Below are 14,382 nucleotides of genomic sequence, written 5' to 3'. Positions count from 1 at the left end.
TATCTCCTTTTACAGTTCGCCAAATTGTTTGTGGTGACACTCCCAATACAGCCGACGCATTCCGAACGCTGGTCTCAGGATGATTGTCAAAATGTTGTAAAATACGATTCCCTGCCTGCAAATCTCTTCGTAACGCTGCTTGAAATCGGTTGTTTTCTTGTCGAATTGAAAATGATCCAGTCTCTCGCAATCTATTAAATGTCAACATAAACACTCTTCGGTTTGGCACTCTTCTGTTTGGAAATCGTCGTGCATATTCTCGCACCGCCTTTAAAGCATTACCGTTGCAGAAACCGTATACAAAAACCATATCAGCATATTCACTATTAGAATACGTACGCGGCATATTGCAAAAGACAAAATTCATCTACTGTTAAAGGCTTTCAAAGAGCGACTGACAAATTCATAACAGAAAGTGGAAAATGTAATCAAATATGTCGGTGCTAGATATGGCAAGAAATGTAAACATTTTTTTTCGATTTCTCTGAAACGGAGCAAAAACGAGCATATGTCTATAGGACTTTTTTTCTTAGTTTTTTACTCCTCTACACGCTCCCGAAGTTTTGCCATTTAATTTGGAAACACCCTGTATATAAAAGATCGTATACAAAATGGATACATATCACAGTACAAAATTCATGTAAAATTGAAGAAAATCCGAATTCTGGTTCTGCAATAAAAATCTTTACATTTTTATTTAATAATTCTTTTAATAATACAATGTTTATTAATGAGTCCTTAAACAAAAATTTTAATTTCATATCTTCTACTATGGAAATAAAAGTTGTTGAATTTTAATAAACGAAATTGAATATTCAAACAAGTTAATTTAGTGAATTTTGTCTTATAATACGCGTCTGCATAAAAATGAAATTACGAAGTTATGTTTCTTTAGACAGATTTTCAGCACGTTTTTTATACTAAATATAATTATTAATATGTATCAAAGTCTCTATAATTAATATAGTAATGATAGAGACTTTGAAAAGTTTTTGAATTTATTCAAAGTCTCTATCATTACTATATTAATTATAGAGACTTTGAATAAATTCAAACTTTTCGAATCATATATTGTCAATTTAAGATTTAATTTAACAAAAACGAGTTAGAGGCCCTCCACCTTTTTTCCCCCGCCGATTTTATCGGCGGTCCTCTTTTCTTTGTAGGTATACTTACCTGTAAAAAAAACGAGCTACTAATAAATTTAGTAGCCCGTTTTTGCAGGTAAGTACATTTTTAATATTTTTTTTATGTCTAATTAATTTATTTTGTAATTCGCTAATGACATTACATTAATTTTTTTAATATTACTTTTATTGAAATCCTTTATACAATTCAATTATTACAATAATAACAATTGTTTACAATATACAATCATAAATGCTGTTCAAAATATAATAAAAATGATATTATAGGAATAGAACTAACAATTTTTAATAATGCGGGATTATACGAAAACGTCGAAAATACATACGATAACAAAAATTTTTCTAAACCAAAGCTTAATGAAATATTGATAAACGCAAAAGAATTACTAAGAAGTAGATCGCATTTACTATTAATTATTAATTATTAATTTGCGAATAAAACTTAATAATATCGTGATAAAAAGTCATTAATATATTTATAACAGTACTTTCATCGCGTTCAAGCTATCTCTCTCTCTCTCTCTCTTTCTCTTAATAATTTCATCATATCAAAGTCTTTTCGCCTTGTTATAAATTGTATTTTAATATCAAATAAATTGCAAAATAATATAAATAATAAAAATGTGGAACAATGGCTGCGTTCAACAAAGAAAGCCGCTAGCTTTGCAACTGTTGTAAAATTTTTCAATACGATTGGTTCTTGATTTTGATTCTTTATGGATTTAAATGTGTATAAAACCAATTATATTGAAAAATTTTACAACAGTTGCTGGCGGGGGTGGTGGAGGCCCTCTACAAGCAATTTTGTGTTTTGCCACATTATTTGAAAAATCTATAAGTAATTTTATTGTAATATATTTTAGTGCATAGTGTTGTAGTAAAAGTAAAAAGAAAGAAAAAAGAAAAAATTCAGAAAGTATATATATAGTTCACATTGGGCGAGTTCAAGTCGGCAAAGCAGATAAGTTTGCTTGCGAAGCAATTAAACATGATTGGTTGATCCATAGGTAAGAACCAATCATGCTCATTCGCTCGACAAGCATATTGAGCCGCTTTGTCGCGTTTTAAACTCGCCCATTTATTTCATATGATTGATACGTTCCGAAACTCTCATCGAAATTAAATTAAATTAATCCTTTTAATATTATTAAGTTATTATGAAAACAAAGAATATGCAATTAAAAGAATTAAATTATTTATTTACACTGAAAATATGTAAATTGTTTTGTAAATTTGTACTCAATTGCACTCAGTGTGCATCAGTGTTGCACTAGTTTCTCAGTGGAAAACATTAATAAATTTTGCGCTGCGAGTAAATTTGGAATACAGTTTAATTGTAGAAAACGTGAAACAATTTAATTATTAAATCGTGCTAGAAAAGACTGGTAAACAAACGAAGTCCATGTCATTTGGTGACATGTGACAGTGCAATTATCACGATATATCGCACACAACCCAACATAACCAGCCAGTTTTTCGCGCCAATTTTGCATTCTCTTAATTTTTTCTTTAACATTTGCAATAGCATAAGTGTCAATGATAAACAGATGACTTGATTAAAAATGAAGTTCAAAGGCAGAATGACAGACGCAGGTGCCATGCGGGACTTTACATGTAAAGTTTAAATTTTGTGTTTCTAACCTCGTCATAGAGATCAAGGATGATAAAATTCAGGGTTGTGCCGTTATTTCAAGATTACATTTACATGGAATATTTATTTATTGTTTTCGTTACGTGAATCTTTTTCATATATTAGACAATATAAACAATGTAAAATATGTAATCTCGGCTGAGAGGTAACATTTTTCGTAATAAGAATTCTTCAAATCCATAAACTTAATGTGAGATGATTATTATTTCAGTTTCATTGTGTTGTAAGTCCAAAAGTAATCATTAATTGTACTTAAAATAAATTACATATCGAATTATTATTCCAACATTTCATTTTGACTGTAGTAACGCTTCTTCAAGACTAACTTATTATAAATATGTGAATTATAAATTGAATAATGCAATACAGAAAGAAATAATTAACTTTTATGAATATTAATATATCTGATATTAATATTGATAAATAAAAATATATAAGTAAAATAGAAACTTCAGCGCAGTCCATTACAATGACAAAAAACATAGACTTCAGGAACATGATCCATAGATTATTTACATAGGTAAAACATAGTTTACATTGTATACACATAGATGTAGATTATTATATTTTACAAAGTGCACAACCCTGCTAAAGGCTGATCTACAATGTGCTCTTTGCCTTTTATTTCTTACCATTTTCCTTTTGTCTTTTTCCTCCTCTTTGTAACTGTTTCATCAACAATCACGTTTCTTGTCTCTTCCAAAGTTCTTTTAAGCCTAATCTACAATCTATAATGTGTTCTTTGCTTCCTATTTTTTGTTTTTTACCTCATCTTTTTCCTTTTTTATGATTTTATAAACCATTTTGTAAACAATCCCATTTCTTTTTATATGTTTCTTGACTCTTTCGAAGTTCTTAAACTTTCATCTGGTCACAGAAAGCGAAAAAACTGAGTATTTTTTTCTCTTCGAAAAAAAAATAAAAAGTGATAAAAAGCAAGAAACGGGAAGCAAAGAGCACATTGTAGACCAGGTTTTAATCTTGACGCGTTATCTTAAAATCTTATTGATTAATAAACATTTTTTGTATTCTTCAGATATTGTTAGTACTATATCCCGAATGGCAAAGTATTGCGTGTTGCAGTTGGCACCGACCGAATTGTGTTTCAATGTCGGTGATGAGCATATTCCCGTGCTTTGGGCGGTGATCTCGCCGCAATACTTTTTTGCAGAGTATATTATGAGCGGTGTGACCGAGCAGGAGAATAAGATTTACTTGGAGTTTGATGCCTCTATGTTTGCCAGAAGCTTGAATAGCCTTAGGGCAATGGCGAAGAATGTGAAAATTAAATTGACAAATAAACGACAACCCTGTCTGACGTTTGAAATTGATCTGACTTCCCTGTCTTTGGACTCACGACAGTGTGTACATGACGTTCCCGTGAAACTCATACCTCGTAGAGATTGGCCGGAACACAAAATGCCAGATATTCCCGAATTTGATGTAGGTAGAAGACTTATTCTTTTTAGCTGAACTTCTTGCACGGTTCGTCTTTTTCTCTTTTCACGGAAAAGGAAAAAGATAAATTCTGCAAAAAGTTCAACTAAAAAGAACGTATCTAATAATGCAATATTTATCGTGCGTGATCGAATCGGCAGAAATACAGCATCATTTCAGATATCGCTGGAAATGCCACAGTTGAAGTATCTACGGCACATCACGGATAAAATGAAAAATATGAGTTCTAATCTAATAATGATCGCCAATAAACATGGTACACTGATAATAAAAATTGATGTGAACTATGCTACGGTGTCCACTCACTTTAAAGGACTACAAGTTTATGAAAACGAAGAGGAACAAGAGACTGACGATATTTTTGCGACCATTAACATAAAGAAACTCTCTATGTTTTTAGGTTGGGACGCTCTCCACCCGAATAGTGTTAAGTGTAACTTATTGAAGGAGAAGATGGTGAAACTAACTTTAGATGTGGGAGATCACATTAAGATACATTATTTTATACCAGCCATTGCATCTTGAGCAAAGAAAAAAAAATTTAGATACAGTATTACTTAAATGCAAAATATATATGTATATATTTCTCATGATTCTCATTCATACACATCATATTTCATTCACGCGTTTTTTTTTCAAATTTTTCATTAAATAAGCTACTCACAAAAAATAATTCTTACAAGTTATATATATATATATATATATAAATGAGTCGACGGCTAATTATAAGCTAAATGTAAATTTTGTTCGCTCTCTTGCCTGAAACTCTGATGCATCTGATCAATTTGTTGTATTTTCTGATTCAACAAAGCCGTCTGTTGATCCAGCCACTGTAAACTATTCATATGCGCGTTTAAAATTTTTCCAATTTGAACGATAGGATCACTGGAGTCCTGAGCGCGATTTGCTTCATTTAAATGTTCTATTATTTCCTTTAGATCTTCTGACATACGTTTCAACTGGGTATCGAGATTCTCCGACAAACGATACGTATATTCTCGATCGGAATCCGAGACAGAAAGAGACGCTAGCTCCTTTTCCAATGGTACTAAACATTCTTGCAGCTCTTTCTGTTGTCCAACCTGAATGATACAATTATTTTAATTTAACTCGATGAAAATTTAATAATTAATTTTATTTATATTAACATTGTAAGATGCTACAAAATTGCAAGGATATTGAATGTGACTTACGACATAGTCCAGCTCATGCTCCAATTGTTGTTGCTCGATTTTCACTCTTTCAACTTCTTGATTCAGGGTTACTATTTTCTCCCCGTTCGTTATCAATAATTTATCCCAGGCATTAACTTGTGTAGCTTGATTCACAAATACTTTCTCTTGCTCCTCCAACTCTAAGGTCCACTTGTTGATAGATTCTTCAAGCTGACAGAAATTAATGGCACCTGGTTGAATACCAGTTGCAGAACTAACGCTGCAATAAAAGATTTTTGCAGAACAAAATTTAGCTGTTATAATAAATAATTGAATTTATCATTAGTAATGAGTAAGAATAAATCAATTATTCTGAAGATGAATTTTGTAATAAGCAAAACTACTTACGTAGTGGCAGTACCCAAGGAAGTATGAGTAGCAGGTGCTGCTAAACTTGTTGAAACAGCGGCAGAAGTCGTTTTACTCAGAGGAAATCCAGTGGAAGTAGTCGTCGATGTTCCGAAATTAAATCCTGCTGCAGTAGTTGCTGTGAGAGAAAATCCTGTATTTGAAGTTGTGGTGATGCCTGTTTTCGAGGCATCGAATGAAAGCCCTGGTGCTACAGACGTCGGTGCTGTACTGCTAGGAAGATTGAAGCTTGGTACACTTGTTGCCAATGTTGTAGTTGCAATTGTACTTCCAAGACCAAAGCCAGCTCCAGTAGTCATAGTGCTTGGAGTACCGAAAGTTAAGCCAGTGGATCCTTAGAGACGACACACATGTAATATCTTTCTAATAGAATATATATGAAAAAAATGCCTTATTCGATCAAAATGGTTCTTTAGCTTAACTAAATAAAAGTATTTTTCACTCATGTGTGTTTAATTTCATTAGTCAATTTTCACTTAATATTGTTTTTTTAATAGGCTTGTTCTTTCTAAAAAAAATTAATCTCTGAAGTGTACAATAAGTTGAAGCGAAACAAATTTATGAGAAGTATAACTTATATGAAATAAAAGTAACATAAGAAATATAATTTGTTTTACTCCAATTAATATATCCAGAACTTTCTTCAAAAAAAGAACACTAAATTCTTTCCAAGGATAGCAAGCTTCATCATTTTTATCAAAATGATAAAAATTGATGCATTTATAGCAAAGAAGCAACTTTGCAACTATTGTAGGAATCTTAAATATGATTAGTTTATACATTTAGATTCAACGAGCAACTAAGGATAAGATCAATCATATTAAAGAATTTTACAACAGTTGTAAAGCTGCTTTTTCTACTGAACGCAGCCAATACGTCAGTCTTGGCTACCTGAGTTTGTTCCGTCGGAAAATGAAGTATACCTGTCATAGGTTTTGATGTTCCACCAAAATTGAAGCTTCCCGTTGTGGTTGTCGCGATGGGAAATCCCGTGGCCGGGACTGCGGACACTTTCACGGCGTCGAACGAAAGCCCCGTCGCCGCGGGCATAGGCGTCCCACTGCTCGCAAGATTCGTGAAACTGGGTAGACTCGATGCAGTAGATATGGATGTTGTTGTCGCGGTTATACCACCGCCGAGGCCAAAGCCGGTTCCAGTGGCCATAGTGGTCGGAGTGCCGAAAGTCAAACCGGTGAGTCCTTGTAACAGGAAAATAGCCAACGTGCATCAAAATATCGGACGTGATTTCTCCGGAGCTAGAGAAAGTACGAAGATGTTTTATTCCTGCTTTGGCTCAGAATGCTCATTGTACCTGTCGTGGGTTTTGGCGTACCGAAGGACAATCCGGTATTCGGAGGTGTAGCCATCGTGTACTCCGGATCTGTTGGTGTTTCGACCGTACCCCGAGAAACCAAACTTGATGGTTAAATAGGTTAAATTGCATGAATATAGACGTACGTCATCGGTCGCGTAGTTCCTAAAGTGCTCACTTCGTGGACTTCGCGCTCGTCGAATTGCCAGGGGGGCGTTCCAAAACTCGACTCTATCAACTCCGAGTATCTGTTATCCTTGTTCAACATTCGGTGAAGAACAAGGATAAAAGATACTCGAAGTTGATAGAGTCCAGTTTTGGAACGCATCCCAGAAAGATCAAGCGAGACAAACCGTCTTTTGATTCACCAATCAATCCGACAACGGCAAAGTGGTGACCAATCCACCAATCGCGTCGCAGAAAAGCTTCTCCCTGTCTTCGTTTGTAGGTTCTTTATTCGTCTCGAAGAAAGTTTTGAACTGATACACGAGTATAGCTGAACTTCTTGCATCGTTTATCTTTCTCCTTTTTTTCTCCACGTTGAAGAAAAAAGGAGGAAAAATGAACAGTGCAAGAAGTTCAGCTAAAAAGAACAGACCTTTATATATATGACACTGGCGGCACAATAAATTGGAGTAAAACAAACCATTATTTGCCGAAAAAGAATAGGCTTTAAGTTTATTTCTGCAGAGAGAAATCTCTCTGATTTCTGCATTAGAATTTTCTTTCTCGCTTTCGTCAAATATCAAACGTGTATTATATCTATTTCACTAATATGTCTTCGCCCTTCTGGCGGCTCCGACTGCCACGCTGAAAATAATCGAAAATTTAGAATACATTTGTAATGCACTGTGGCATCTACTGCGTCTACATTGGTACATGCGCAGTATATTTGCGATTATAATTATCACGTGGTGGCGATAATGAAAAATATACCATTGGACCCCGTGGTCGGCGTGCACCTCTCCCGTCTACCGGCGACGAACGCCGGGTGCCGGGTGCAGTGTGAGGGCGATTCTGACGACGACAAATCGAAATCCCACCAAATCCCACGCGGGGTCCCAAATCTCTATCGTCGCACGCGGACGCCTCGCGGACGTTCTACGTTCGGGTACGAGTTATTCATACGCCGTTCGGTGCCGTCAGCTGTGGTCTGTGCTCCGCCCATACCTATTTACTTGGTGTCAGAAACGGACCGCATTTGGAAAACATCCTTAGAATTTTAGATTTCGGTTTGATCTGACGTGAGACGTCACGCGAGAGTGTTTAAAAAAACAATCTCAGGAACCGAAGATGTTTATTGCTTCGAAGTTTGCGCGGACACTTCCGGTTTAAAGTCTAAAATCGGATGACTTGATGCACTACGATCAGGAAATCATATGCGGATGATTGTATTATTAATATGAAGATATTTGTACCGTCTGTATATACAGACTATAGTTTGGACATTGAAGAGTGACAAAAGGTACGTATCTGTGTTATGTTTTTAATTCTAATGCCCATTTCCATTAATGTAGATTAACTTTTAATCTCGGTTTAATTTAATTTCATCGTTTTTTTTTTTTAGTTTAATAATAAGAATTAGAAAAAATGAAGAGTAAGTTGAACCAAGATTAAAGTTAATCTTAATTGCAGTAGAAACAGATATGAGAAAGTTAAAAATATCCTCTAAATGTATTTTACGTCTTCTGCATATTTGGTAATTTTGTTTACATCTTTCTTTTCAGATCTCTGTGATTTCTTTACTTAACATCCGGCTGAGTGCAACGCCTAATTTACCAGCAATCTTGGAAGTTTGTTTACTAGTTTATTTATATCACTGATGACCTAAGAAAATACACCATTTTATGCAAGAAACAATTTATGAAATATCAATATTGAAATGATTGATAGTCGAATTTTGAATGATCTAGTCAAATTTTGAGTGTTATTCATCTAAGTTTTATTGGCCCATCTAAGTAAAACAGAAATTCTAACAAATATTTTGAGCACAATCATAATTATAATGTTGACGTTAATTGGCTTGTATGCGTGCTTTTATTCATTCCGGTTTGCGAGCAGCTCGACCCTGACGGCACCTCCTCTGTCGGCTCTAGTAGTCGCGTTTGAAAGCATATATGATCTATCGTTATTGGCCAATACTTTATCGGATCAAGGGATTGATACAACATTAATAATACCAACACATACTGCTAACGATATTTACAATAAACTGATTGACGTTGAAGTGTTGCAACTGGATGTTAACATTGATAAATCAATGTCTGCTGACGAACATGCACTAGAAGCATGCAACATTTTTTTCAAGGATGAAGAAATACTGAAGAAAGTACAAAAATTTCAGCCTACGTTCATTATATTTCCAGCATTAAGGTATATTGATATTAAAACCAGTTTTATGATTTCATTATAATGTATTTGAAAGAATCAAGCTTTATTAATTTAATAAAACTAATATTTCGTACGTATACTTTTACATATATAATGCATACTTTTGTGATTTTTTTAGACATGATGGCTGCTTACTTCCGTTTGCGAAGCATATTGAATCAATTCCAGTAATCTGGATAAAAAATCCAGATGAGGAACTGTATGCATTTGAATGCACTAGAGTTGCTCTGCCGGTGCATAGTGGTGGCTTTTGGTCGAGACTTTCGACAAGTTTCACAGGGAAAACCATATTTTCTACTGTTAAGAATGATTATTTAACTCCCGCTTTACGATTAACAACCAAATATCTACTGGACATTAATATCGATTTGGAGCATCTTTACTCGGATGTTAGACTAGTACTTTGGGGAGGCGATACAGTGTTACGTTCTGATTTTGCATCTTTAACAGAGTTACTCGTGGAGGTTTGTAAAATGTATATTATATATATATTCTTCATTCTATTTATTCTCTTGTCTTTTAACGTTTTAACATTCTATATATATTTATAAATTTCCAAAACTATAGTTCAATATCGATTTCAAATTGCTTTTAGGTCGGTTGTCATCACTGCAGAGGTGCATATCCCTTACCTGAGAACTTGCAAAAGTCATTGGTCGAATATAGGACGGGTACCATAGTTGCTCTTTTAGAAGAAAATTATGAGATATTGATACAAGAACTGGCAAAGAAATTGCCTCAAGGGAGGGAAGGTCAAGCTCTCGTATGGAAGAGTAAGCGCAATACAAATGTTGCGCCGGAAAATCTTTTTATTGACGAGGATGTTGATCGGCAAGACATCATAGGTAAAATATAAATATAATTATACATTGATAAAAAGATATTTTTGTAACAAATAAATTGCGAAATAAATATAAAAACTATAAACTGTTTTAATACACGTGCGTAAATCAGTAGCCAAATTATAAAGAATACATATACATATTTCATATGTAATATTGATTTTAAAAAATGTAAATTTTCAATTTTAATAAATACAATGTAGGATTCTCATTGAGGGACCTTTATCTCTCTCCTACAACACAATACATTTCATAGTAAATGAAAACAATGAGTTCTAGGGCGTTTACTTGCGCACAAGTGAAATACGTGCCTCGCGAATGCAAACTCTTCAAAGCGCCATTGAATTGAATATAATCGCGCAAGAGAGGATAATACGGTAATAGCATGGAGGCATTCTCTTTCTCTTAATACTGTTGCCTCATTGTTACAGGTTATAGCCGAACCCGAGTGGTGTTGAGTCATTGTACCGATACAGAATTCCTGGAAGCTGCCTTTCACAGGACACCTCTGATATGTCTGCCGAGGGACGCCCACGAGTCTCGTAACGCGGCTCGCGCAGTCGAGTTGGGTTTCGCGCGCTCCATAAAAACCACGAACGATCATTTCGCCTCGGTCATGGAGATCGCACAAATAATAAACGAGATCTATGAGACGGTGGCTTATCGTGAAAATGCACGAAAGGTTTCCGTGGCGATACGCGACAGACTAAACCCACCCTCCGATAGACTCGTCTATTGGTTGGGCTATATCGCAAGGACGAAAGATGACACCGACAAGTTCCATAAGCCAAAGAGTCAGGCGAGGACACTCACGGAAGATATTCAATTCTTCGTTGGCCTTCTGGTAGGTATAATTATCGGGATTGTCTGTACGGGCAGCGCGGTCGTCGCGCGATATCTCGTCACGGCTAACAAAGTGCAAATAGCGAAGGGACGATACATGCAATGAACGTGTTCCATTGAGATTCGACTCAATATACACATGCATGGACATTTCCGAATATATATATATTTATATAAATGTACGTAGAATACAGGTACATACGAATACAAAGGTTTTACGATCTAGGAGTTATCTCATAGTTAACGAAGAAACAACTTTTACTATTACTATTATTATTATTACGAGAACACCTTCTCATAATTTGACTGAAAATACTACGAGTGTAATGAAGTGTGATGTATTATCATGAAGAAAATAAATTACAGTTTGTCAATACTGAGTTCTGTATGTCGTCGGCACGAGCGTATTCCTCGTGTGATTACGTTTAACGCTAAGTTCTTACAATATACGGACGAATCGCGATATCTACGTTGCTTAAGGCCGTATTCTAAACAAATAAGAGATAATAGGTATGCAACCTCATGAAATAACATTAATGATTTATGTCCATATAATATATTCGCAATAACGCGAAATATCTTATTATAGAATTCATCAAATAAGCGTCATCCACTAATTAATTAGATTTGTGGAGCAATTTTATATTTGCGCAGAAATTTAATGATACATTCCAAATACGTATCTATAACTGCATAATACCATAATATATATGTATGCGTATATAATGGTACTATGTAACGTATTTGAACATTCCTTTCAACGATTTGAGTAAATTATTTTGGCAGATTATTTGAGAAGTTGCAGATTCCTGTTGTTTATAAGACATTGGATAATATTTAATATTTATAGCTATAAAATAATAAAGCATATATATATATATATCTAATTTTCCAAAATAATAATTGCGCGATGCGTTATGCTACTACGATTTCAGCCGAAGAAAGTGCAAAATCTCGCGTGTAATTCGTTGTGAGCATCTTAGTGTTCGCTGACATGGGGATCAGAAAATTCGTAAATGACTAGATTGCCGACTTAACTGGCGCGGCATGCGATAAAGCGATCGTGTGTGTACATATATATCCATACATACTATCATCATATTAAATATATATTAAAAAAATAGTTACAGCGAGAGATAAAATCACGGATGGGATAAGAGAATTTCGTGTAGACTGTGAAAAAACGCAACGCAAAAAATTTTCCTAAACGAAGCCGACGAAAACGCTTATATGTATATACAACAACGATTACGGACGTAGAGTCTAGAAAAACAGTGAGACGATATTTACATTCATTGGCAGTATTGTTCCCGATTCGTGCGAGTCAAGGGCGTGGAGATCTCGAGGCGGATTCGAGTCTCGCTCGTCCGTTTCGTAATTCGCATCGCTCGTTCTCGTACCCGGCGTGACGTAACTTCTCACTACGTTGCTCTTTAATTAGACGAAAAGAAGATTCTAACACTAGAGAGCATCAATATACAGTGTGAGATATCTACGAGACACCGTGCGGAGGTCTTTACTTCGATATAAATAGGACACTCGCGTAATTGCACGCGTAATTATACGCGAATGTGCGAGAGCAGAGGGGAAGAAGTAATCGACGCGCGCGGTCTATTACAATTTATTTTTGTTCTTCTTTGCTCCTATTTTTTTCTTTTTCTCTCTTTCTCACTCTCTTTCGCTCCATTTTTCATTCTTTCTTTCCCTGTCGCACGCAGAAATAGTAAATTGGCACATCAGTGCGCGATGTCGAGCGAGATGCGTAAATATGTCACGAGGAAAAATCTAGATAAATTTCCGACGAAATCTTCTATCACTCGATTTTCGCTATAAAAAGAATGCGCGTACTAATTATATGAGAGAGATATATATAGCTATATCGAATAAATAAATATATATATATGTATGATAATATATAATAGAGTCGTAAAAGAGATGAGGGAAACTTGATGCCGTACCGTATTCGCATTATTATTTCAGAACCCGAATCGTCAGATTGCACGAGTCCGATAATGCAAGGCGAGTATGGACACACGTCAATGTGTTCCTGGAATACAAGCCTCTCCTCCGCAGTACGTCCGGATCGAGATAAAATTAAACGATTGAATGTAAACTAAAGTAACACATTCACTTTCGATGCATTAACGTTCGCGTAAGTAATGCGACACCTGACAGTCAGACCGCTGATGATAAGTTACGCAACAACAACCTCGCCAAGAGTATCATTACGTTAGCGTTATAATAATAATAATCCCGAGAACTTTGATTGCCGCGAGCAATTTTGTTCGAGCCATAAAAAAATCTTATACGCAATTAAAATTTTAAGTCAATGAATCATATAATAACTGAAGGTGAAGCAGATACTTTCATATCGTTTTTACTTAATTCTTAGAACTAAAAAAAATGAAAAAAATGAAGTTGAATCAGGAGATTAATGCCCATATTCATAGTCAGACCTTATGCTTAAGGCTTCCTTAAATTTATCTTTAGATGCTCAGTAGCCAATGAAATAATTCGTAGAGCATCTGAAGATAAATTTAAAGAAGCCTTAAATATAAGGCCTGACTATGAATACGGGCCTAAAGTTAATCTACATTGATAGAAATTAATGCCCATTAGTGAGCATTAATAAAAAACGACTTCGAACGAGTCGTTCATTTTAAAATAAATACATGTCGAATAATATACGTATAATACAGAATTCGTTTATCATAGCGCTTCGTAGCGTTTTCGTGTTTTCTTATGAAGAGGCAAAGGCCTTAAGCGAACGTTCTCGTAATGCATTTTATTATTCTCACGATATCGCTGAAGAACGATGCTTACGTGACTGTCAGGCAGAAACCGCATCGAGATATAACGTGTCGTTGTGTAGCCTCTCACGGCGTCAATTGCGGATATATAACGCGAAGTGGCAACGAATAATTAATCGGAATATAAAGAACGATGCGAGCGCGTTCTTGCAGATAGGCCGGATCACGGAATGCATTTGTCGTTTAGTTGCACACGTGCTCCTCCCGCGTGTGCCGGCACATCTCGCACTTGACGTGACAGCACCAGACGAATCGGCACTTGCATTTCTCGGTGACATCCCGCACTCGCGTCTGGTAGCCCCGGCCGCAGCACAGCAGCCGGCATCCATCGAGACCGAGGGATG

General features: G+C 35.4%; 4 protein-coding genes and 1 long non-coding RNA gene across 6 annotated transcripts in view; 3 read left to right on the top strand and 2 right to left on the bottom strand.

The window, feature by feature from the left end:
- Positions 1–1,840: 1,840 nt before the first annotated feature.
- LOC108727947 (uncharacterized) lies at positions 1,841–6,708 on the top strand. The gene is made up of 3 exons (XR_001936868.1): positions 1,841–1,878; positions 2,110–2,113; positions 6,651–6,708. It is a non-coding gene; the product is annotated as an uncharacterized lncRNA (long non-coding RNA).
- Hus1-like (Hus1-like checkpoint clamp component) lies at positions 2,425–4,782 on the top strand. The gene is made up of 3 exons (XM_018456264.1): positions 2,425–2,762; positions 3,836–4,242; positions 4,417–4,782. Exons 1-3 carry the CDS (start codon positions 2,711–2,713, stop codon positions 4,780–4,782), a joined length of 825 nt encoding a protein of 274 aa, XP_018311766.1. The 5' UTR covers positions 2,425–2,710.
- Nup62 (nucleoporin 62) lies at positions 4,961–7,325 on the bottom strand. Of its 2 annotated transcripts, none has more exons than XM_018456263.1 (5): positions 7,174–7,325; positions 6,764–7,096; positions 5,820–6,174; positions 5,451–5,691; positions 4,961–5,339 (listed from the first exon to the last, which is right to left on the bottom strand). In XM_018456263.1, the coding sequence occupies exons 2-5, from the start codon at positions 7,002–7,004 to the stop codon at positions 4,977–4,979; spliced, it is 1,200 nt and encodes a 399-aa protein (XP_018311765.1). In that variant the 5' UTR covers positions 7,005–7,096; positions 7,174–7,325; the 3' UTR covers positions 4,961–4,976. The 2 variants fall into 2 exon arrangements, with proteins under 2 accessions (XP_018311765.1, XP_018311764.1); XM_018456262.1 differs by having other exon boundaries at positions 6,764–7,039; positions 7,153–7,324.
- A 711-nt stretch (positions 7,326–8,036) lies between these two features.
- On the top strand, positions 8,037–11,828 carry LOC108727958 (UDP-glucuronosyltransferase 1-1). The gene is made up of 5 exons (XM_018456279.1): positions 8,037–8,617; positions 8,880–9,525; positions 9,662–10,007; positions 10,139–10,388; positions 10,817–11,828. Exons 2-5 carry the CDS (start codon positions 9,158–9,160, stop codon positions 11,332–11,334), a joined length of 1,482 nt encoding a protein of 493 aa, XP_018311781.1. The 5' UTR covers positions 8,037–8,617; positions 8,880–9,157; the 3' UTR covers positions 11,335–11,828.
- Positions 11,829–14,136: 2,308 nt separating this feature from the next.
- The window catches only part of LOC108727963 (protein Wnt-4), a 46,417-nt gene continuing 46,171 nt past the window's right edge, over positions 14,137–14,382 (bottom strand). Inside the window, exon 7 of the mRNA XM_018456288.1 lies at positions 14,137–14,382. This exon is cut by the window's right edge and continues 29 nt beyond it. Coding sequence (XP_018311790.1) covers positions 14,222–14,382 — 161 coding nt within the window. The 3' untranslated portion in view covers positions 14,137–14,221.

Source organism: Mycetomoellerius zeteki, unplaced genomic scaffold, assembly GCF_001594055.1.
Source record: "Mycetomoellerius zeteki isolate Tzet28-1 unplaced genomic scaffold, Tzet1.0 scaffold565, whole genome shotgun sequence".
NCBI classification, from domain to species: Eukaryota; Metazoa; Arthropoda; class Insecta; order Hymenoptera; family Formicidae; genus Mycetomoellerius; species Mycetomoellerius zeteki.
The sequence above is the reverse complement of the archived record's forward strand: the minus strand, read 5'-3'. Positions and strand labels throughout refer to the sequence as shown.